This window comes from Alosa pseudoharengus, unplaced genomic scaffold, assembly GCF_046254945.1.
Source record: "Alosa pseudoharengus isolate Yale_2024_CS ecotype anadromous, Long Island Sound unplaced genomic scaffold, YU_APseudo_1.1 YU_APseudo_1.1_scf_15, whole genome shotgun sequence".
NCBI classification, from domain to species: domain Eukaryota; kingdom Metazoa; phylum Chordata; class Actinopteri; order Clupeiformes; family Clupeidae; genus Alosa; species Alosa pseudoharengus.
In genome coordinates this window covers 18,748,793-18,774,402 of record NW_027468620.1, presented here as the reverse complement: position 1 = coordinate 18,774,402, position 25,610 = coordinate 18,748,793, and the positions used below count along the sequence as shown (strand labels likewise).

Sequence of the window (25,610 nt, the reverse complement as noted above, 5' to 3'; positions counted from 1 at the left end):
TAAAGGGGAGGGGGTCTTTGAGCCGGTGCAAGTCTCCTCAAACAGGTAGACGACATGAGCCAATGACGCTATCACAACGGAATTATGTAATACGCCTTAGTAGATCCAGACATCTCATATTTAACTTGATTTACATGGTCGTCCCCAACTGCATATAAGAGGCAGAGTCATTTGCGCACCAGTCATTGTGTCTCAAGCCCTCTGTGGATATAGTGCGCCCAGTGGATTAACGCAGCGGTTTCTCTGACAGACCTTTCACACTTATGTGAAGAATATATATATTTTTTCTGTTATTTCATTTGAATCTGCGGATCAAGTATAAGTCGTTTCCTAATCTATCAGGAATTGCACTTTCTAAGAGGTAAATCTTTATCCCCGAATGACCCAAATATCGGGGTGTTTGTAATATTTTAACATATTGATAGACTATAACACTTTGGGATGAGTTTATTATTCTTATATGTTACTTTTGGAGACAGAGACAGACTACTTGGCAGAATTGTATGTGTTTAATCATTCATTTTGCTACCTTGAGCTGAAACTTTTTTCAATCTTCGTTAATAAGTAGTTATGCGTATCCTAAACAAAGTTGAATTAGTGTGTTATATTGTTATGAATCACCGAAAATTACCTGAAGCTTTTTTACATTTCATGAATACTGCTATTTCAATTGACCTATTCGAATTTGAAATAACACAGAGGTGCTTCTTGGTTTTGCTACCATGCCTGATGACTGATATCTGATGTTCTTTCAAGGAGTTATGATACTTAGAGGTCTGTGCTTACTGCCAGTGCTACTCATTTGCGCCCCAGCGCTACCTCAAGGTAAAACCACAACCAAATGTGATTGCCTCATTATCTTAACTACACCTGTCTTTAATGATACAGCAACATTTCATTCATGTTTCACATTATAGAAAAGATGCAGACAATGACAGAAGATTATAGAGTACATATTATGTTAAATTACTTTGAATATGTGCCTGTCTATACCATGCACCTCCCTGCAGCTCAATATGAAAAGCTTTTGCCTTTGCCTACATTTTATCTGGAAATGTGTTATTTTAGCGTTCATAACCCTTCATACCTTCACACTTTAACTTAATCTCTCATCTTTAGATGGGGAGCTGGATGATGAGTCCGTCTTTGACTTGTTTGCCATCAGCCACATCAACCGCAGAACTATTGGAGCAAAGCTCTTTAAGGGTCACGACTGGGATTCCCCTGCATACCGCTTCATCCGCTTCGACCAGCTGCCCGCCGTTAGCACGCCGATCCTCCGGCAGCTATTGAAGCAAATCCAGAATAATGAAGGCTTCGTATTCGCGGCCACCATGCGCCAGGACCGCGCCTCTAGGGGGACGCTGGTCGGACTGGAGAGTTCGACCGGCCGCCGGCAGTTCGAGATTGTGTCCAACGGTCGTGCCAACACGTTGGACTTAGTGTACTGGATGGACGGCTCTCAGAATGTTGTATCGTTTGAGGACGTGGACTTGTCAGATTCACAGTGGAAAAACATCACGCTGCACGTGCACGGTGAGAATGCGCACCTGTACGTTGGCTGTACCCTTATCGATAGTTTCATCCTGGATGATCCGTTCTATGAGCATCTTCAGCACGAGGGCAGCAGGATGTATGTGGCCAAAGGTTCCACCCGCGAAAATCACTTCAGGGTAAGCGCTCTGCTTCCAAGAAACTCACATAAGTCTTAGCCAGGATATACAAGTGTGTTTGTAGAGCCTAACCTCTATTTGGGAGGTCGTTTAGTAGTTGTTGTTTTTTTGCATTTAGAAACCCCTTCCCTTCAATTTTACCACTCCCTATTCCTATTGTGTGCCATTAAAAGCTATTCACTGGGAAACACTGCACATTAAAATTATGGGAATGTCTTACAATTAGTGTTTGGAGATCATTTAAACGCCTATTAAGCTTTAATGAGAGCTTACATTGTCTAATTTTGGAGGTTTTATCACCCAGTTATTTTCCACACGAATGTACTAGTAATTTGTGAATGTGTCCTTCATGTAACCAGCATTTCAAGGACCATTGTGGTTCCCTCCATCTGATTTCTTTAAACTTTGCCTTATTTGCAGGGATTGCTTCAGAATGTGAAGTTCATCTTTGACACCACCTTGGAGGATGTCCTGAGGAACAAAGGCTGTGAGATCACAAAGCCAGGTATTTCATCCTCTCAAATGCTCTAAGACAGCTGTATGTGCCTTCACTCCTAGTAATAGCTAAAGTAATTGCATCTGAAGGACACATCTGGAGACATTATTGCTATCACTATGCTCATCTACAATTAAAGTTTCCTGTGTATGTCAGCTTCATTGAGAGATGGAACGTCCATGTCCCTGCATGTCTGGATGCGTTTTTACATGAAAGGAAAGTGGGTCAAGAAATCTTCACGTTCAATGTGTGCAAATTTCTTACAGTACTGCATCAGGTTTATGGGAAACAACAGTATCAGAGCACTGAGGTGAGGTCAGCCAATGCACATCGCAAAAGAAAGGAGATACAGATGTTTACACGTATTTGCATTGGCAGGAGACTGAGACAGAGGCACTGCAATCTGTGGTGGAATGTGAACAGGGACAGGGGGACAAGACCAAGCTCTCTCGTTCACACACACACACACACACACACACACACACACACACGTACACACACACACACATACATACATACATACATACATACATGCTTACACACGCGTACACGCGCACACACACGTACACACACACACATACATACATAACTTCCATACATGCTTACACACGCGCACACACACACACACACACACACACACACACACACACACATCTATGCACACACGCACACACACATGCCCATATTACAACATATGCACATGTGCAAGCTCATACACTATAGCAGCTCACTGCACAGCAATTTAGTTCACACTGGGCGCTGTGCCCTGCAGTCCCTTGGGCCACTCTCACACAGAGAGGGAGAGAGAAGTGTGTGTGTGTGTGTGTGTGTGGGGGGGCTATCGTAGAGTTCCAGATACCCCCACTAAATCCCATTTCCTCAGGTCTGCCGCCCCCCACAGCCTGGCCAGGGGTCACACGCTCCAAGGATCCAGACCCCTTGCACGCTCACACAAGGACGCCTGTGGACCATGACAACACAAAACAAACAGTACCACTGTAGGGTGTGAATAGATATCTTTCATCCTTTCTCTCTATGGCTGGATGGTTAGAGTGAGTTATTTAGCTTTCTTTCAGCGCTCAAGTATCACGAGCTGCCACTGTCTCAGTGGCTTCCAGGCCTGGGAAATGTCTAGACACTTGTGGGAGCTAGTTGTTCTCTTTTGGCACCAGCTAGCTGTAACCCAAGCCCAAAAGTCCCTAATAAACTTATAAATGTCATAGTAATAAAGAAGAGAATAAACATGCCACGTTGGCTTTTTGTGAACATTGCCTTTGGTTGAAAGGCTGTTGAAGTGGCATTGCCCGATCTTACAACTTTCCTCTGTCTTTTTACATTTCCTTCCTACATTTAGCCCTTTGCATTTACTCATTCGTAGCTACAAAGAGAAGGAGGATGAGTATAAAATACGTATAAAGATATGCATATGATTCATGTTTAAGAGAGAGAGAGAGAAAGAAAGAGAGAGAGAGAGAGAGAAAAAAGGGAGAGTCACAAACAAAGAGAAAGAAAGAGTTGAAACAGGGAAACACACGCCCTCACACACATACATACATGTACACATAGACACACACATACGTACACATAGACACACACACACACACACACACACACACACACACACACACACACACATTTTCAAACTGATTGAAAAACTGTTTTTAATGATTCCAACAGACTCCTCAGGAGTCGAGGACTGGAGCTTCTTAAGGCAATCTTGGGCCAACAGGAGGGCTTGATTTAGAGTCCCTTGTCTCTCATCTATCCAAAGGAAAATGCTCCCAAAATAAATGCAGATTGCAGACACCTAATGATCCTTTTGGCCGAGAATCCAACATTCCAGCACTGCCTATAATTCACCATGTCAATCTTCAAATGACAGTAAAAAGATCATGCTAAGATCATACCGAAGATCATGATGTATCATGTTGTGAATTTATTATGGATTATTATGTTACAAACGGCAAATTTATTTGATGTAGTAACGGCTTTTTTCAAGGCTTTTCATGGCTTTTCTCATAGTATTCCATTGGATTTTGTTTTGTGAGAAACTGCTACACAAGGGTTTCTAACCGAGAAAGCATGGTTTGCATATTTCCATAGTGATATTTAGCCATTATTGTTATAATGAGACTCTGGTGTTTGGATTCAGCTGTGAAGATAAAAGGCATCAGATTTCACAGACAGATGTGATGTGCTGGTATTAATTTTGACTTAAAGGCCTCTAGGGTGCATAAATCAGGGGATGAAGTCTTAGACCCAGGGACTAGTCTGCATAGTGATGGGCGCATTCCATAGACATGCTCCTCAGAGCCTCCCAGACAACTGCTTAACTGATAAAGTTTGTGTGTCAGCTTCTCAACTCAGCACATCTCAGCAAGGACTTTGAGGGGTGAGGGGTGGTGGTGGTGGTGGTGGTGTGGGGTGTCGCTTCAACTTCGGCCCGATGTGAAGTTCACAAGAACCGCAACAAAAAATCAGCCTGGCTTCCTCCATGCTTTTGAGATTCACTCTGAATGGCTACAGGCATCTGACATTTATGGTGTCAGAGTGGTTTTTCCATCGGAGACAGATTTGTGTGTGTTTCCTTTGTGTGCTTCTGCTGTCCTCCGCTGACTCAAGCCATCTTGGCTTCTGCTGAGCCCAGTACAGTAGACGTTGAAGCATGGCTGGCTGTCGATACAGCGAGTATCCAATAACTTAATTCAGCCTCTTTATTCAGTGTTTTATTCCCCTCTTTCTGTTTTTTCTCTCGCTCTTTTGCTATCTCTATTTCTCATCCTCATGTCTTACGTTTCCCCCTCTCTTTCCCCGGTTTCATGTTCCCTTTCTCTCTCTCTCTCTCTCTCTCTCTCTCTCTCTCTCTCTCTGTCTCTTCACAGTCGAGGCGAACACTGTGACGGGGAGTGCCGAGATCGTGGACGTGAGTCCTGTCATCACCACCAACTTCATCGGGCAGAAGACGGAGAAGCTGAGCTCGGACCTGTGCGAGCGCTCGTGTGAGGAGCTCAGCACACTGTTCCAGGAGCTCAAGGGGCTCCGCATCATCGTGGGCAACCTCATAGATGGCCTGCAGAAAGTCGTAAGTGTCCCGCTCCTCCCCGACACATTCTGCCTCTGCCCCCCACTGTCCCCGTCTTCAGAACTATATTCCCAGGTTTGGAAGTCGTAGTTGTCACTCCTCCAACACGTTCTGTGTGTGTCTCCACTAAGCGTATTACACCAGTGACACGATACTTGAGCGCTGAAAGAAAGCTAAATAACTCACTCTAACGATCCAGCCATAGTGAGAAAAGATGAAAAATATGTATTCACACCCTACAGTGGTACTGTTTGTCACATGTGGTTGATTGATGGTGGGATTACAGGGTGAATAAAAAGGTAGCACAAAAAAGAGTATGCCTCCAGAATACTCAACAGGGGAATTACAGAGGTTTTATGCCTCTTTCTTTCATAATTGCAAATCAAGTCGCAGTCACAACATCTGTCAGACAAATCGCAAATAGATGTTTTCCTCGAATGGTTCAGTTCTAGTTCCCACTAAGCAAAGCCATCAGCACCAGAGCAGAACCCAGGACCCTGACTTGACCTAGCAGGCTGACACATCATATCACCGTACAAGGCCAGCCGCCATGTCTCCCAAAGCCCCAGGAATGACACTGTAAACTCCTGACCTGGCCCAGCCTAAGCCCCCGGGGGCTGGAGCTTCCAGGCATGGGCTCCCCTGAGCGTCCAGCAGCGGTGGTGGCGTTGGCCCCTGCCTGGAACAGAGAGAGAGAATGGAAGGGAGAGAAAGAAAGAGAGAGAGAGAGAGAGAGAGAGAGAGAGAGAGAGCTGTGAGCAGTTTTATGGACTGTTTTATCGGGGAGGATGGGAAGGGGAGTAGTCCAATGTTTGGCCCCTCGTGCAGCTCTGTTTCCTCTGGGAGACCTCTGATCCGCTGAGGCGAGCTGCTTCGCTCTGCGCTGAGGGAGGGAGGGAGGGAGGGAGGCTGGGAACAAGCCCTGGGAGAGAGTGAGAAAGAGATGGGGGGGGGGGGGTTGCTGAGCAAGCCGGGTCCCCGAGGCTCTTCCAGCACGAGTGGTGGAACATGCAGTCAGTCAGAGAGAACTCGCACACACACACACACACACACACACACACACACACACACACACACACACACACACACTAATGATCTAACTCAAGCACTGTACATACTTTCTTACTTTCTCTCTCATTGCCAATCTCTCCCCCTCTCTCTCAAACACTAACTCTCTCACATCTGTATACTTTCTCTTTCTTTTGCTCTTATCCTTGCTTCACTCTTGCTTTCTTTCTCATTCTCTCTTTCTCTCTCTCCCTCACTCTCTCATCATCTCTCCCTCACTCTCTCTCCTTCTCTCTCTCTCTCACACACACGCAAGCACGTTCTTGCTCTTTCTTATACACCCGTATTGCCCTGACCATGAGCCATGGGGACATCTGTGTAGAGGCACACTTTTACTGTACAGCCACCACCATCCAACCACCCCCACCCTTTGGCTCATGGCCTCACACACAATCTTTCTCACTCTTTTTTTTTGTATTTTACACACCCACCCACACACACACACACACAACTCTCTCTCTCACACACTCTCACACACACACACACACACACACACACACACACACACACACACTCACACACACACACACACACTCTCACAGACACACACATACTTTCACAGACACAGATTAATAACAATTTGGCAGTGTCCAAGTCTGTTGAAGCTCCAGAAGAACTCTTTATCTCCCCCATCCTGGCCAAAGGTGAAAAAGTGCAGAATATTGCACAAAGCCATCAGTGCTCATGCCCAAAATCTCACTCTACTTGACACATTTCGAGTGGACCGAGGGATTTTTTGCAAGCCTTGCAGCTTTCTGTGCAACACTGTGTGTGTGTGCGGCCGGTCCAAAGCCTCAGTCATGTTGTTTGGACCTGTGTTCTGTGAAGGGAGAGCAATGGATGGTTTGGGGTTTGAAAGCTCATGTTTTTTCTCTCTCAGCAGGATTTTAACAACACATTTATTTGGCTTTGTATGACATGCCTGTCTCTGTGTTTGCGTCTGTGTGTGTGTGTGTGTGTGTGTGTTTGTTTGTGTGTGTGTGTGTGTGTGTGTGTGTGCGTGCGTGTGTGTGCGTGTGCGTGTGTGGGTCTGTCTGTCTTCCAGACGGTGGAAAATACAGCCATGAAGGAGGTGCTGGGCAAGATGAAGAACTCCAAGGAGAAGCACATGTGCTGGCAGGACGGCCGCCTGTTCGAGGATAAAGAGGACTGGGTCGTGGACAGCTGCACCAAGTGTACCTGCCAGGTGTGGCCAAGCATACTGATGACATTAGCATGGGGGGAAGGATGTGAGGTGGGAGGGAGGCTTGCATCCTGGCCTGGCAAGGAGGTGTCTTAACCACTGTTTTCTCTTTGGCTGGGTCATCTCCTCGGACAGGAGTCCAAGATCGTGTGTCACCAGATCACGTGTCCAGCTGTGGCTTGCGCCAGCCCGACCTTCCTGGATGGAGAGTGCTGTCCTGTGTGTTTGCGTGAGTGGCTTCCTTTGTTGTGTGAGACCACAAATACAGACATGAAGGCACACGTACACACAAACACTTATTCACTTATTGACTCACTCTCTCAGTCATTCCATCTCTCTTTCTCCCTCTCTCTTTCTCTCTTGTACACACACACACACACACACACACACACTTGCTCACACACAGTCACAAAAACCCCAGCACATACCCAAACTGCACACAAATGGAATAACTCAAGATTTATTAGGTTTTAATAAGAAAGCGTTTGGTATTGTTCCGAAGCCCAGTTTGCGTTTAAAGGCCGACCACATATTTTATTAAGCCGAATTAACCACCAAAACCAAAAGCTTCCACCCTATGAAGTGGTCACTGCGGGCTCAGAAAGATGATGTCATCGCGGAGCCCAGTGCACCAAAACATGTTAGCCAGTGTCCGTTCCCTCCCTAATTCTCCGTTTCCTCAAGCATTCTAACAGCCTATCGGAATGGGAGGGAGTGGTGCGAGCAGATATTGTTGCAACATGAAGTGGTGATGCAAGGTTGTTTGGAAGGATTGAAGTCACTTGATTTTTAATGTCTTTCTTTATCTCTTGCTTCAATTTTAATGTCTTTCTCTCACCCTATTTTTCTCTTTCTCTCTCTCTCTCTCTCTCTTTCTCTCTCCCTATCTTGTCTCTCTTCTTCTCTCTCTTTGAGCAGCAAATGACAGTGAGGATGGCTGGTCTCCCTGGTCGGAGTGGACAGAGTGTACAGTGACCTGTGGCACGGGCACACAGCAGAGGGGGCGCTCGTGCGACGCCACCAGCAACCCCTGCACCGGGCCCTCCATCCAGACCCGCAAGTGCCAGCTGGCCAAGTGTGACAGTCGCGGTGAGTGGGGTGGGGGGGGGGCAGGGGACTCCACCACATCGCCAGGCACTGACCAGCCCGAGGGGGCAGCACTTGGCTATAATCCATGACACATTCTCCACACTCATCTGATGTGCCTCGAGCTGTTTGTTCAATGCGTTTGCTTGAAATGTCTCTGTAAATGGGAAACAAAGCGGCATATGCACCAGCCAATCAACAGTGTTGTGTCATGAGCAAGGAAGGGAGGGGTGCATTTGATTGGCTGTTGAACTCAAATATCGACAACCTTTTGCCAGGATCGAAGACCTTACCATTAGCAGTTATACAGCCAACTAAGGCTACTCATTTTATTACTTGCACAACATGGGGTATAACCAAGGGCAGCTGAGCTAGAATCCAAAACAGCCAGTCCGCCAACCCAAATAAAGAAGAGTTGTGTGTGCTATCTCTCTGGGCTGTATCAAATAAATATCTTTAAGGAGTACAGATGTGCTCCAGTGTATTCTCCTCCAAGTGTTAACCACAGACTAGCTAAAGGGCCATTAGCGTTGCTGAGGGCCAATGTCTTACTATAAGCTGAAGAATAGATCATTCCCTGTATTTTTGCTAATTGAATAGGCATGCTCCTATATTTTGGAGACCTTTGAGTAGAGGGGTGGGGGGTGCACTCCAGCTTCCCTATGGTCCTACGCCTGGGTGTTTGTGTTGGTGTTTCTAGGTGTGCCTGCCGAAAGGAGAGCTGCTTGGTAATTAGTGTAATGATTGCTGGCTATCATAATATGAGCAGCTGGAAAATTGACAGCAGTTAGCCTCTAAATTACGTGTATTACGTGAACACTGAAGTGCTCGAGTTGTGCTTTTGTAGGGGGGAGAGTAGAGAAAGGAAAGTGAAGGTCAAGGCCTCCATGGGAGTATGCAGTGCCCATGTCAGCTCTGAGAAAGAGGCCTCAGTCTGTACTGGTTATCCTGTTCTTTTTTTATCTTTGAGGAGGTTTTTTTTTCCCCAAAGCCTGTTGGAAATTATTAATGTGCTTGTGATAAAATGTTACTTATTCGCTCTCTGCCACGTTAAAGTGCAGTAACTCATGCATGCGTTTGGCTTCACCAAAGAAAGCAGATTGATGCCTTCTGGCCTGTTCGCTTGTGGTGGACCGAGGCAGCATGACTTTCCAAACTCTGGCAAAGGCAAGGGCCCAGAAAGTTCTATGTTTACAAATTCCTGTCTGCGCAAAGAGGATTAAGGGGGTTTATTTAGCGTTCTAAATGACATTTTGTTTTTCACATCCATAAAGCCATTTAGTTGTGTAGCCATGTGTGCCTGTAGCCATGTGTGCCTGTGTGAATGACAGATGTGTGAATCTCACAGATCTTTCTCTGTCTTGATGATTGGCAGACTTTAGACATCTGCAAGTGTGTAGGCACAAGCCTCTAGAAGCATTTGAAAATCACACCTTGATTTCTTTGTGTTTGTTTCTTGCCATATGTAGTGCGTCAAGATGGTGGCTGGAGCTTGTGGTCACCGTGGTCATCCTGCTCCGTCACCTGCGGCGAAGGCCAGATTACCCGCATCCGCCACTGCAATGCCCCTGTGCCACAGCTGGGAGGCAAAGACTGCGAGGGCAGCGGCCGTGAGACGCAGCGCTGTGAAGCCAAGCCCTGTCCCAGTGAGTGGACACTGCTGCAGGAGTGGGTCATGGACTGACCATAGACCTGTGTTAACCATGCATACCTTTTTTTGTTAGCATTTCAATTATTTACTTCAAACAACCACCCTTTTTAATTAAAAATGTCATGAATGAAGTAAACATTTTGAAGTAAAAATATTTGATTGTTAATTTTTATCATTATCTTTATCTAATATGTGAATCTAATCTAATATCTAAATTGCTAAAGGTTTACTATACCATAAAGTTAAGTTTGGCCAATTTAATGTGCCTTGTTGGAGATAACACGTGGAACCATAAGATTTGCAGAACTCCTTCGACAGAGTCTCTTACCAGAACTGCGTGTGTTGTGTTGCAGTCGATGGTGGTTGGGGCCCATGGTCTCCGTGGGCAGTCTGCTCGGCGACCTGCGGCGGTGGCACCAGGGGCCGGACACGTGTCTGCAACAGCCCCCGGCCCCAGTACGGAGGCAGGAGGTGCCAGGGCGAGCTCAAGGACAGCGAGGCCTGCAACAAACAAGACTGCCCCATCGGTAGGTCTTCATCATCATCAACATCAACATTCAACGTCATCATTATCCTTTATGCAAGCTTCCCGTAGGTGCTGATCACACTGACACACTTTTTGTAAATTGATTGTGTACATATTGTTGCTATGATACGTTATACATAGCTAAATAGCTAACTCCTTGACTTCTAAGATAGGTGACCAAGGAATGACTATTTTTAACTTTCACCTTATGTAGGATCACCTTATGTAGGATTCCTTACGTTAAGTCAGATCTCTTGGGTAACAAACTAATGGTTTGGGGTTGTGTTAAAGGACAGCAGAAGGGAGTGTGTTGAATTTGGCCATTAAGGTAAATAAATCTTGATAAACAAACAGCAAGTGTGGTGAAACACAGAGGGATGAGGCAGCTTAGGGGCATCAACATGTTTGAAGTGAGCAGACGGATCCAAGAGTTCTGGATTATTTACAACACCTGATAGAGTGCGGTTAAATAAATAAATGAAATAAATAAATGAATCAAATCACTAATGTGTGTGTGTGTGTATGTGTGTGTGTGTGTGTGTGTGTGTGTGTGTGTGTGTGTGTGTTTTAGATGGATGTCTCTCCAACCCATGCTTCGGTGGTGTGGATTGCACCAGCGCCCCCGATGGCTCTTGGGAGTGTGGCCCTTGCCCTGTTGGCTTCCGTGGCAATGGAACCTACTGTGAAGACCTCAATGAGGTATGAGATGGGCTGCACCCAGGTCAGTAAACCAAAGAGGAATGTTGGAGAGAACGTTGAAGTGAAGTCTAATAATCCTTTTTTTCCCTCTGTAGTGTGACATGGTCGCTGATGTTTGCTTCAGCGTAGGTGGAAGCCAGCGTTGCATTAACACAAACCCAGGATTCCACTGCTTGCCCTGTCCGCCAAGATACAAGGGTACTCAACCCTTTGGTATGGGAATAGAGGCCGCCAAGAATAACAAACAGGTCAGTGAGGAAAAGCTCATGATAAACAGCACATGCACAAATTCCTCACAGTAGCAGAAAGACTCTCCCTGTCTCCCTGCATTTGCCAAATACATTTTAAGCTCACTCTAAGCTCCAATTTATTTACACAACAGTTGCAAAGAGTCATGCCGCATAGACCCTGGAAGAAGCAGAGTCAAATGGGCCCTAGACGTCTAAATCTAGCAATAGAGATACATCTGTGGCCATGGAAACATGGGTGGCTTATGGAAATTACTTTTTGACTTGGGAGGTTGAACTGTATCGTGTCAACTGAAATTTATGGCAGAGGATTTCCTTAAAGGCATTTAATGTAATGCAGGAGACCCTTAACTGTGACTGTTTGCTGCTCTTCAATGTCCTGGGGCGTCGTGTGTGTGTGACGGGCTGTATATTTATGCCCGGTGAAATTAGCAGCTGCGGGTATTTAGTGTCTTTCATTCTTGCTGGTGCGTGTGTGAGACGGCGAGAGACGTGAGAGGCCAGTGGACACGTGCTTGTGGCACGCCTTGACCATGAATCATGCAGCGAGGCAGAGAGAGAGAGTGTTTGGTGGCCGCTAACGCCAAACATCTGTCTGTTGACTTCAGTCTGCCCTCCTCTCATCCCCTGTGTGTTTGTTAGTGATGGAAGCTTTCAGAAGCGTTCAGATGCTGAATTTAACTGAGAAGACATGAGAGTTGATATTAAGTGTGTTCTTAACCAGGAGTAAGCATATATCTGGACCTTGAACCAAATGTTTTGGAACTGCTCCGTATTTCAAGCTAAAAATGTTTTCAAGTCTAGTTTCCTCTGATCCCCCTGTTGGTAGGGCTGTTGAAGTGTGCTTGAGTGGAGACGTCCAAATTAGCCTGGCATTTACTCCCATTTCCCCTCCAGTCTCTATTTCTTGATCCATTGACAACCAATTTCATCCGTTTTTCCTGGAAAGTTGACTCACCGCTTCCCTTCTCTCATATGTTGCATAATCAAGCAGGGACGGAAGGCTTCATCCCTGACCCACGGTCCCACAGCACTTTAATCCAGTGCCACAGCATGGTGATCCAAATTGATTGGGGACTGGCTGGGGGGGGGGGGGTGTTTGATTGTCTCATAGCTGGCAGCGCTGTGCCCTGATCTCACTCTGCAGATGAAAGGCACCCTTGGTAACGGCTCGCTGGTGGGTTTTCAGAGGGTGAAATGGAAACACTCTGCGGAGAGAGGAGAACTGGGGTCCAACAACACTCGGCCGCTCTCGCAGCACTACAAGTATGCGCAGTTCACTGCGAGGGGGTCATGATGTAGACCTTAAGGGAGCTGTGTCCAGAAATGAGTGCGCAGAAGATGGAGGAGTGCCACTGATGTGGACACAGATAATGCTACTTGATGCCCTTGCGTCAGCGTGCAAACATTCCAAAATGTGGAGAAACAGAAAGCACAGAAACTATTACTAAGAGCTCGCTGTGTTTAGATCGATACCAGATCAAACCAGAATAGTGCCAAGAAGATGGATCTGCATCTCATTGGAAAACTGAATAAATGTGTGTGTTAACCGCTTTATCTGCATTTTACTTTTGCAACAGAAAACACGGAAACCGTGACTTCTAGCCAATATTAGAGCATAATGTCATAGTCCAAAGATGATGGGTCTGTATTTGATTGGAGGGGCACATACTGAAGACATGTCCTCCAGGAACAGTACATTTATTCACTTAGATATACATTAGTAACCACATCAGCTGTGCTATTCTTTTCCTTGGGCATCTGCTAAAGGTTCTCTATATGTTTGTTTGGTGTTCTCAGGTATGTGAGCCGGAAAACCCATGCAAAGACAGAACCCACAGCTGCCACAGGCACTCGGAGTGCATCTACCTCAGTCATTTCAGCAACCCTATGTACAAGTGCGAGTGCAAGATCGGCTTCGCCGGCGACGGTTTCATCTGCGGCGAAGACTCTGACCTGGATGGATGGCCCAATCAGAACCTTGTGTGCGGTGCCAACGCTACCTACCACTGCAAGAAGGTATGGACACCTCCCTCTTCCTTTTCACATGAAGTCCTAATGAATACTTTGCCTGCAAACCTCTGGTACTCTTCAGTCTAGGTGCCAAAGGGGATCTTCTGAGGCTGGCTTTGTCTGAAGGCCCTGAACATGACTTAGTACAGTGAAATACTCAAATCTTATCAAAATGTGTTCAGACATGTCCTAACATTTCCCTGCCTATGACAGCATATCATAAATGATGTTTTGCCTACTGCTCAGACAGCTGATGTGATTATCATCTAACATTAATAACAGTGATAGCAAGTGAATGTCAAACGTGCATTATGCTACTATATCAACACAGATGACACTTGCATGGTCATGAAACAGCAGTTTTGTTATCATTTACACATGAACATATATCATCAATAGGTATCATGCCTAGGTATCAACATAAATAGGATGATTGACAGAAGGTTTTTCCATCTACACAGGACAACTGCCCCAACCTGCCCAACTCTGGACAGGAGGACTTTGACAAAGATGGGCAGGGAGACGCCTGTGACAAGGATGATGACAACGATGGAATCCTGGATGAGATAGTGAGGATGCTGTTTTCTTAAACACACACACACACACACACACACACACACACACACACACACACACACATTGAGAGTGAGAGTGAGCAAGAAAGAGGGAGGGAGTTTCATTATACTGAAAATAAAAAGTCTTCCATACTTTCAAACATGACAGCATTACAACATGTCTCAATCCACCCTTTTCTTCTCTTTACCCACTCAGGACAACTGCCCCCTCCTGTACAACCCCAGGCAGTTTGACCATGACAAAGACGACGTTGGTGACCGCTGCGACAACTGCCCCTACGAACACAACCCGGCACAGATCGACACAGACCACAACGGGGAGGGCGATGCCTGTGCAGTGGACATCGATGGAGACGGTATTCAGCGTTGTTATTGTTGTTGTTTTATTTATTATACAGTGTGTACTTTATGTCTATTATCAGACATGGTCAGAAAGATTTATTGAACCAGTAGCAAATTCTGTCATTCCACCACTGAGTATTTCCCTTCCCTGAGTGCCAAGTCATTCCATGTTTGCCAGTGTTGTTTGTCAGTGTGGCTTTCCCAGTTTATACTGATTGGACACTAAGTCAAAATGATAAAAGGCCAGCCTGACATGTTTACTGATGAGACTGAGCTGTATTTGATTACGTGGAACAGATCAGCCATCCGTCTCTCTGCTAATGGTCGGCCTGACAGCCGCCCCTCTCCTGGATTTATAGAGCTGTCTAGGGGAAGAGGTGTGGGCCTCTCTCGCAACAGGCATGGACAAGCATCATCTCTCAGTGACCCCAATTCAGTTTCCGTCTCTGTTTTCCTCTCTTTCTCTGTTGCGGTGCTGCAGAGATCCTCAATGAGCATGACAACTGCCCGTACGTGTACAACACTGACCAGAAAGACACAGACATGGACGGCGTGGGAGACCAGTGTGACAACTGTCCCCTGCTGCACAACCCCGACCAGGTCAGAGACATTACTGGAATCCCATTGGTTGACCAGTGCCAGTAAAGATCATTGATTGAGTTGTCAATAACAACTATACAACAAGTAGATCCTTTTAAATGATTTACTGATGTCTGATTAGACAAGAGGCACAGTCCATGAGTAGAGACATTCTAACACAATCCCATTCAGACTCTTTAGTGCTAGTAATGACCTTTGACCTCAGGCCTACTGTCCAATCAATGCCATGGGGAGATCCTCTATCAACCTGCCTCTCACTTTTGTCATATTGCTTGATTGTAAAACAAAATGTTTAAAAATTGAATGTGAATATAAGTTTGTAATAGATAATTATTTGTATGGTGCCCTACAATGTTTGAATGGAATTTTGGAACATATTTGGCTGATTTATGAATTCTTCATGTTTAGTTCTATTGCACTGGCTTTGAACACACTTAGTGGCAGATGGTTAACCAGAGTTTGTCTTTGTGGTACAGATTGATACAGATAATGATCTGGTTGGAGATTCGTGTGACAATAACCAGGACATTGATGAGGATGGTCATCAGAACAACCTGGACAACTGTCCCTATGTAGCCAACGCCAACCAGGCTGACCACGACAAGGATGGCAAAGGAGATGCCTGCGACTTCGATGACGACAACGACGGCATTCCTGATGAAAAGGACAACTGCAGGCTGGTACCCAACAAAGACCAGCTGGATTCTGATGGTAAAACACAAACACATACACAGTCCTCACACACACACACACACACACACACACACACACACACACACACACACACACACACACACACACACACACACACACACACACACACACACACACACACACACACACACACACACACACACACACACACACACACACACACACACACACACACACACACACACACACACACACTACCAGTCAGAGTAGTGTTAAACTGAGGACTAAAAAGTCACAGTGTCCTGATGTCATGAACGTGAGCTCACAACTCGACAGCTGGTCCTTCCCCTGCACCACAAGCCTTTATTTCCTAGGGCCATATGCACGTGTGTGTGAGTGTGTGTGTGTGTGTGTGTGTCATGATTACTCCAGTTTTCACCAGGGTTACCTGAAGTTTTTGTGGTTGGGCCCGTAAATGGAAACAGGTTGCAACACCCCCCCCCCCCCCCCAACCCCCACCACCCACCAGCACCATCACACACACACACACACCTACCTCCACCCATCTGCACCCCACAGACCAGATGCGCCTGTACTTTTCACACCTCATCACAAAGTGTTTATTTGATAGAATCAAGCCAGTACCCCTGCGCAATAATAAAGTGCACAGGGGAAACGCTACTTCTTCCTCTTTTGAGCAAACTACACTACAGGCTGCCCTCTCTGAGCGGACGCCTGCTTTGTCCTGCCTCCCCACTCACTCTCTCCACATCGGCCATAGGTCTGTTTTTAATAGACCTCACATTCTGAGACTGTTACATGTATCAGAGGAAGTTGTCACGCCATGAAAAGAGGGCTGAGATTACTTGTTGCACTTGGCCAGCACTGAGTATTAAACTTGGGTCGCTTAGTGGAATATTTTCGCTCAGTAGGTTAAATATGTCTCAAGAAAAAAAAGTTATCCTTGTGCTGCGCATGAGAAAAATCACTCTGTTCGAAGGAAAATAGAGAGGTATGGGAGCTAAAGTCATACAGGGCAGGCAAACAAATGAGACAAAAGATGGATAAAGATGGATAAAATGGATAAAAGTCAGATGGATAAAAGTGTCTGCTGAATACCAGTCAACTTTAACTTTAACTGTTTGACCTTGAATTTAAGACTAAAATTTAACTTTTACATTTTGACCTTGAATGTGAGATCTTGTGTGGAGTACACTGATGCATAAATGGCACATGGGATCTATTGTGTCTGACCAGCAATGGTTTGTCCCCAAACAGGAGATGGAAGAGGTGACGCATGCAAAGATGACTTTGACAATGACAGCATCCCCGACATCTTCGACGCGTGTCCAGAGAACGACGGCATCAGCAGCACAGACTTCAGGAAGTTCCAGATGGTGCATCTGGATCCCAAAGGAACCACGCAAATTGACCCCAACTGGGTTGTGCGGCACCAAGGCAAAGAACTGGTGCAAACTGCCAATTCTGACCCTGGTATTGCTGTCGGTGAGTCCTCTCCACATCTGCTCTGGGGTGGTGGTGGTCCAGTTATTAAGGATCTGGGCTTCCAAGTGGAAATACCTGCAGGTTTGATCCAGAGCTCTGGATTAAACAATGTTGTGGTGTAGAAAACAATTGTACCTCCGCGCTACTGCGGGTCACATCTAGCGCATCGACGGGAGAGGACCGAATCCAGTAAGAGAGAGAGAGTTTACCTGAGCGACAAAGATGTGGAATTTAAGTATTTTTTATTATTTAAGGTGTCAACATAAGGACTAACGTTTCGACGTGTGCCACGTCTTCATCAGAGTCAAGTTGTGTTGTGGTGTCAATGTTGTGGTGTAATTTGGGTTGCACATCAAAACTTCTCAGACTGGTGGAAAACAAATTGAATTCGATATTAAAAATCACATCTCCACTCTTCTCAGGCTTTGATGAGTTCAACGCAGTGGACTTCAGCGGCACGTTCTACGTCAACACTGACAGGGATGACGACTACGCAGGGTTCGTGTTTGGCTACCAGTCCAGCGGGCGCTTCTACGTGGTCATGTGGAAGCAGATCACACAGACTTACTGGGAGGACAAGCCCTCCAAGGCTTTCGGCATCTCAGGAGTCTCCCTCAAAGTGGTGAACTCCACCACAGGCACCGGCGAACACCTGAGAAACGCCCTGTGGCACACGGGAGACACAGCTGGACAGGTGAGAAGAATCATTAGATAACATAATAACATAATGTGTCAAGACGTTACACAAGCTCAATTTTGAAAGTGTTTCAGTTTGACATATTTATGCTTCCTATGTTGATTATCTTAACATAAAAAGAGCATAAACATGATTTATTTGCATTAAGGGCGACTTTGCAAAGGTTGTGAATTTTATTTAACACAGCTAGCAGGTTCTGTGTGCTCAGACCTCTGCATTCTGCTTGCCTTAGGTGCGTACGCTATGGCACGACCCAAAGAACATTGGCTGGAAAGACTACACCGCCTACAGATGGCATCTCATCCACAGACCAAAGACTGGCTTCATCAGGTAGATCTCCATCAAACATCACTCATACTTGACCCCCCCAACTGAAATGAGTTTTTTGCTTTATTATGATTCTCCTTTTCCTTCCAGGGTGGTGGTTTATGAAGGCAAACAGATCATGGCTGACTCAGGACCTGTCTATGACAGGACATTTGCAGGCGGCCGGTTAGGTCTGTTTGTCTTCTCCCAAGAGCTGGTCTTCTTCTCCGATCTGAAATATGAGTGCCGAGGTGAGTTTTAGTTGTACATTTTCCATTGCACAATGCCATTCCAATGCTTCTCAGGGTTGAAGAAGACAGCGGGGGGAAATGATGGGATGATTGTAAATGTGTAAACCTTCTCCCCATATTGCAGATAACCCAGACTTGCCCTCAGTGTTCTTCAGGTAAAAAACACAAAGGGTTTTGAATGTGTTCTGCTGAACCATAACCCACCCATAACTCACGCTTGGTTTTTGTGTGTCACCATGCCTCATCACCACGTGGTCTGAATGATGTCTTTGTTTGGTGAAAACGCCACCCACGTCACTAACAATGTTGGGTGACAGTGTGAATGCCATAATGCGATCACTGCCTGCAGTCTGTCATGTCGAGCACAGTGCACAATGTCTTGCTGTCCGTGTATGGGTTTCCCTGTCCCAGTAAAGTGATTGGTCCAGATTATTAATTGGTGCTTTTTGTTCTCCTTCTGTTCCACAGATAACTGAATCAACATGGAAACTACAAAGGACCATCACCTTGTCACTATCCACCAACCAGGCTGAACTTCAATGTGTATCTTCAGAGTCTGTATCTTTTGAGCATCGAGCATCATGATGAATCTCTACCTAAGAGCTTGCGGTGTGTGCTGTTGAACACCTAAGGCCTGTGACGTGAAGACAAATACGATCTGACATTAACATCATATTCAAAGAACCACTTTAGTGCATTGTATCACTATTTTGTACACAAGCATAACAGTACGTATACCAGGCCTCTGCGTAAATGTTTGAGTTATTGTTTTATTTTTTTTAATACAGTCTACTTTCTTTACCAAGGATAGGAGAGCTCTGAGTATGATGCCATGATGATGTTATGGTGATGATGACGTTATGTTTGGTCTGAACGTTTTCCATCCAATGACACAGAGCTGCTTAAGTTTAGAATAGCAGCCATCAACTTACCAGACTTCAGGATTTAGCAAAAGCCAAATTGCAAAACTTGCACAATTTTGATATTTGTTTTGAATTGTGGCTATGGTATTTTTTGGCATCCTCAATGCATTTTTGCCAGTTGAGGTTCAGTTTTTTCCACTTCAATTTGACTTAGTTCTTTAAAGGTCTTAATACATCCCTATATTTTAAGAGGGATCTTTTCATAGACTTTCGAGCGTTGTAGGTACCTTTTGGGGGAAAGATGTTTATATTTAGATTGTATTATAATTTCTTTTTGTAAATTATTTATGTGACTCCTGCCTTTGAATGGGGTTATGTCTTGTTTCTTGGTTTGCTTTTATTTTCCCTAGAGGTTGTAAATAATTATTTATTTGTTTACACTGACAAATTTCACTATTGTCGTGCAACAGAAAAATACAGACCTATTCCATTGTTTCTGCAAACACAAAGCCAAAGTTGTCAAGCATACATTGTTTATTGATGTGTCAAGCAAAATAAAAAGAAAATATAAGCAATATAAATAAGTTTCACCCAGAAATCAAATGCAGTTGGGCATTTTGGTTTATTTTTGTCAAGTGTAGAATCTGAAATGTATTTTCTACAAATTTTTTGTTGTGTTGTTTGTGCAATGATTAGCAAGCATATTGTTTTTGTGGTACTTTTGTAAAATGCACAGATATAAAAGCCGTTTTTAAACTTGATTGTTAGATTCACCTTTCCCACCTAAATGTGTGTAAGAAACTATGCAGTTGTCACATTTGAAAGTATTTTTTGTCATAAATAAATTTTTCATACACCATTTTCTCTGTCATGTTAGTCATTACAATGGAACCTGCTATTCTGAGAGAGCTTAAAGGAAAATTCTGGTATTTAGCACTTTGAGTCCCTTTTCTGGTTTGTTTTGGATGAACTAGAGTGGTGGACACCGAAATTTTGACGATTGGTCCTGTCTATACTTTTCTGACTCGTTTTGAATCGCCTCTGACTAGTCAGAGTGGCTGCCAACAGGCATGCTCAAACATGTCCTAAAACACGTTTGTTTTCAAAACTGTGCAACTCACCGAGTGGTTAGTGGTGTTCGTTGATTATTAAAATCAAATATATCGGCGCAATGTATGATTTCCAGCCATCTTATTTGCTATTGTGGAACTATTTTTTCAGACACCTCACAACCGCATATAAACTTCCGCTCAATATTTGAGCCTGAAGCATAGACGGTGGCGCAGTAATTATCAACGTGCAATGAGTCTTCCAACAGAAATCAATGGTATTTTACAAAATGGCAAATAAAACACGACAGAAACTGTATTTCGCTACGCTACTTGTTTTGGAACATCAACGAACACCACTAACCACTCGGGGAGTTGCACAGTTTTGAAAACAAACGTTAAGGGTTGATTTAGGACATGTTTGAGCATGCCTGTAGGCAGCCACTCTGACTAGTCAAAGGCGATTCAAAATGAGTCAGAAAAGTCGAGACAGGACCAATCGTCAAAATTTCGGTGTCCACCACTCTAGTTAATCCAAAACAAACCAGAAAAGGGACTCAAAGTGCTAAATACCGGAATTTTCCTTTAACACCCCCTCTTGACCCCAGTAATTGGTCCCAAGTTGATGCAGCTATCACCAATAGCTTATTGAACTGTGGTTAGAAAATTGTTAAACACAAATGCAAACACACTCATGTGCCCACATATCAAAGCACAAGCACACACACACACACACACACACATACGCAGAGACAAATTAGTGTCAGCTGTCACACTGATTAAAAACAACATTGCCATACACAAACCAAACGATGAGGAAGTGAACGTGGATTTGAGATGGCAAATCGTTTCCATCATGGGCCGCTGGTGATGGGATTCAGATGGCCTGTCTGGTCCTTCGCTTCGCATCAATGGGAGGAAAACAGATGAGTCATTCCTTCAGCCCCCTGCTGCATCCCCGTCCTCATTCAAAGAATAAAGCCCCTGTGACATGCTAGCAATCAAAAGACGCTTAAGTGCCACAGTAAATTGTGGGACAGCAGTGACATGAAAGCTTGGTGGTTTTGGCCACCATGGATGAACAGTTTGGCCTAAGTTCTTGTTATACTTCTTGTTACACCATGCTCACACCAATCTCCATCAGCTAATGCAAAAGCTGTGGAGCACAACGCTTAGGGTCAAAGGTGAAATGGTGCTTTTTTTGACCAATGGTGCTTTTTTGAAGTTAATCTTATAACGTCATGGTTAATGAACAAACAATCTAAATATATCTACCGTCATTAACAAAGCTACATTTGTGGATGCTACATTCTCTAACTTCAAGAACTTTTCACACTGCACTACTTCCAGCACTAACCCCTGCACTTTAATGCATAGTTTTAATACACTGAATGGTAAGTCATCTTGTATAGTAGTATCTATTATCTAGCATGAATGGAAATGCACTCTGAGCATTAAGAGGTTAAGGGCAAGTCAGAAGAAGGCCCAAGAAGAGCAATGACAAGCAGGAATGGCAGGCATCTCCCCCACCCCAAGCCAGGAGGGTGGCACTCGGAATGTAACCACAGCAGACACCCACAGGGGACATGCAGAGGCTGTGGCCACCAGGGAGCCTGGGAGGCATTTGTGGGCTGAGGGCCGTCGCGTGCAAAGCAAGCTTCCAGTCATCTACCCCAACCACCCCCCCCCCCCCCAAACACACACACATACAAAACACACACACACACACACACACACATTATCCCATGCATTCTATCTCTGGGGAGGGAAACCACCAGGGCTGACATTTTAACGTTAACGACTCACAAGGAGCAGCAGGATTCCTGTGGTAAGGAGCAGAGAGAGGAGGATGCTGAAGTGTGGGCTTTTGCAGTGGCCGCAGCAAGTGGTCACTCAGCGAAAGCTGCGGTATTGGGGGTATCTCCTCTCCACTCCGCTGGCTTCCTGCCCAGATCGCGTGCCAGGCCCCTGTAGACGGAGGCCTCAGCAGAAACGACACGGAGGCATCTGATGTGGACCAGTCGTCAGGCACTTTACACGTGGAGAGACTGTGTCAAACCAGATCCCCCTTAAAGAATATGAAATGTACATATGTTGGTGGTTAAGAGATATATACCTGAAGTCAACACAAGTTGAATTGTGGTTTGGGCCGTATTTTAACAGCTGGTCCTCATTTGGGGCTATTTACATACACACGCGAGCACTTGCAGGCACACACATCTGCACAGGCCTTTCAGCACGGAGAATGTATTTTTTTTTTTTTTTTTTAAAGTCTGATATTTGTCAAAGAACCTTAGCAACCGTTTGTGCGGATAAGCCGCAATATCAAACAAAATCCGGAACAAAATGCCGGAAAGCAATTGCGGAGAAACGACAAGTCGCTCCACATCACTCATCGTAGACAGTTGGAAGTGGTACGCAGGCTAGATAAAGATGATGTCAACATCACGCGGCATTGGAGAACTTGAGGGTTGGCCATGGACCCTGGGCCCGCACTCCTCTCTCCCAAACAGTGGGAGGACGAGACAGACAGACAGGCTGCCGGCGGGCTGGGGAGAGCTCTACTCGTGGGATGAGCCTCGACATCTTATCCAAACACCAGCTTGAAAGCATCTCGCCGCCTGGTGTGAGGTTCACCCAGCAGCCAGGGGAGTGTGAAATGCCTCCTCCTCGTCGCAAGCTGGGAGTCCCACCACTACCTCCCTCTCCATTGGTCCTCCACTCATCCTCTCCTCCGCTCTCATCTCCTTGCTATGCTATGCTGGCCCATCTGTCTGTCTATTCTCCCTGTCTCGTTCCCCCTCATTCCTTCCTTCCGACTGCCTCTCTCCTCTCTTTGTTAAACTCATTCACTTCACCTCTTCCAACAGTTCTGAACGTGATTTGTCTTTAAGAGCATGTTGTTGAATCTGCGGAGGCTGTACTCCTGATGAATTTATATTACTGAAACCTCACTATCTTCGTTGATGTTTTCCAAGTGCTGTATCAACCAAAAGACTAAACTACAGTTAAATGTGCACACATAGGCGCCACCTCTATGGGTTGAGGGGTTTGAGCACTCGAGGATTTCAGAACTCAGCCTAAAATAAGGAAAAGTAGACCAAAAAGCTTATTTTTTTCAAAGAAATGTTAAGAAAAAAAATGCATGTCAGTTGTATAGATCCTACAACACTTAATTAAACACATGCATTGAATTGTCTATATGTCATTAAGGCTTAAAGACAGCTGGGCAGCAGGGGTTCTCTCCTTCATTCAACCAATCAGATTTGAGATAACATCTGCACATACATTTTTCACCCAGAAAACATCTGGTATGTTTGCCGAGCATCATGCCGGGTACTTCATAATACTGTGCATACTGTTAAACTGGCTAAGGTACCGTTTATATCTTTTAACAGACTACCCCCTTTTGGCATTTGGCAAAATCGTCTGGATCTGAGGTGATGGTTGACTTTGACTGGAAAATATGATGCCAATGAATAAGATATTTGTTGTATGGAGTCCTCACATGAGTGTGTGTGGGTGTGTGTGTGTGCTTTTGTGTGTGTGTGTTTATTTTGTGTGTTCATATCAGGCAGTCAACCCCAAATCCCAATGTTGTTTTCAAATTCAGGATGTTATGTAGGCATGGTGACCTTTTCCAGTCCTCAGACTTGGCCTTTCTCTTTTCCTCTTGGAAAGCCTCTTCACAGGACGACCGTCTGCACTCCTGGGAAGGTACATAGAATAGGAATTAGATACACTTCAATTAAAAGGGTGTTCCTTGGGCTCATGCAAAGGCCGCTGCACTATAGTCGTTGTTTTCACAAATGAAACAAATATACAAAAACGATGGTAGCCTGTCCTTTGTTCTTCCCTCTGGATGCATTGCCAATATGACACAGAAGCCAGCTGAAACTCTCTCTCTCTCTCTCTCTAACACACACACACATGCACAGACACACACACACTCTCTCTCTCTCTCTCTCTCTCTCTCTCACACACACACACACACACACACACACACACAGTAAACACAGACACTAAACACTAATCCAGTATGCCTTTCCCATCTGCCAAGGGTTCTGGTTTTGATACTAGAATTCATGTCCCTTGACGTCGTCCCTGACACAGAATGCTTCCAGCTTGTTCCTCTCACACAAAAAGCTCACGGTGCCAGATCCACTGGCCCGACTCCACCTGTCCCCCGGCTTCAGTCAGTCAGGGTTCCGCATCATGGCCGCTCATATTCTTAGCGACCTTTAATCACTGGAAGTGGAACCTTATTGATGGCGCGAGTGCTGGCCATTGGGCCGTTTCAGCTCAGAGCAGCAGCGGCAGCACGTTGGGTTTCCTGCCAGCGCTGGACTCATACTAAGCCACAGCACTGATCGGCAGCACCGCCACTAGCATCTAGGACTAGCGTGCTAAAGAGTCAACAGAATTGCCTTATAAACACTCAAATGTAGGACAAACCAGTTGAGAGAAACTGGGACACACAGATCTCTGTAATGGCAAGATCCCATCCCCTCCCACCACACCACACTGCGATTGCAGGAACACACAGATTCAGAAAGAGACAACAGGTTTTCTGCACAGGCATGACGCACACCATGATGGTGGACAGATACAGTAACATGAGAGGGGCTAAAATAACATCCACTCACGCTAACACTAGACACAAATAGAGGCACAATTACCTTATGCTACAACCACAATCGCAACACCAGTAACTCATGAAGCATAATTGTGTGATCTGTATTCACTTGAACACACAGAAGCAATCTTTTCAATCTTCTTTTTATGTATATCTTCTAACATCTTTTAAACTATGTTTGTCTTTTTTTTTAACTTTGAAGCACTTTGGAAGGAAATGTGCTATACAAATTCATTTTACTTACTTACAATGCCTTGCACTCACAATATGTTTGACAAAGTTATACAACCTTGTGAATCCTAGCTAACTGATTTATTTTGTATGAGCTGCTCTTATGTTTTTGTGGGTTTTCAGCCCTGGAAAAGAAAAGTGGAGAGTGAAAAACTGGATAGCTAGTGAGAACGGC

At 45.1% G+C, this 25,610-nt stretch overlaps 1 protein-coding gene across 4 annotated transcripts; it reads left to right on the top strand.

Moving 5' to 3' along the window:
- thbs2a (thrombospondin 2a) lies at positions 1-20,380 on the top strand. 4 transcript variants are annotated; one of them, XM_076285787.1, is made up of 23 exons: positions 1-350; positions 756-825; positions 1,120-1,673; positions 2,094-2,178; positions 5,052-5,251; positions 7,365-7,505; positions 7,638-7,731; positions 8,421-8,591; positions 10,058-10,234; positions 10,593-10,766; positions 11,337-11,464; positions 11,560-11,712; positions 13,513-13,731; positions 14,187-14,294; positions 14,497-14,656; positions 15,124-15,242; positions 15,719-15,953; positions 17,175-17,402; positions 17,825-18,096; positions 18,332-18,429; positions 18,517-18,656; positions 18,781-18,811; positions 19,125-20,380. In XM_076285787.1, the coding sequence occupies exons 2-23, from the start codon at positions 762-764 to the stop codon at positions 19,126-19,128; spliced, it is 3,555 nt and encodes a 1,184-aa protein (XP_076141902.1). In that variant the 5' UTR covers positions 1-350; positions 756-761; the 3' UTR covers positions 19,129-20,380. The 4 variants fall into 4 exon arrangements, with proteins under 4 accessions (XP_076141902.1, XP_076141903.1, XP_076141901.1 ...); XM_076285788.1 differs by having other exon boundaries at positions 1-361; positions 757-825; XM_076285786.1 differs by lacking the exon at positions 1-350 and having other exon boundaries at positions 398-825.
- The last annotated feature ends 5,230 nt before the right edge of the window (positions 20,381-25,610 follow it).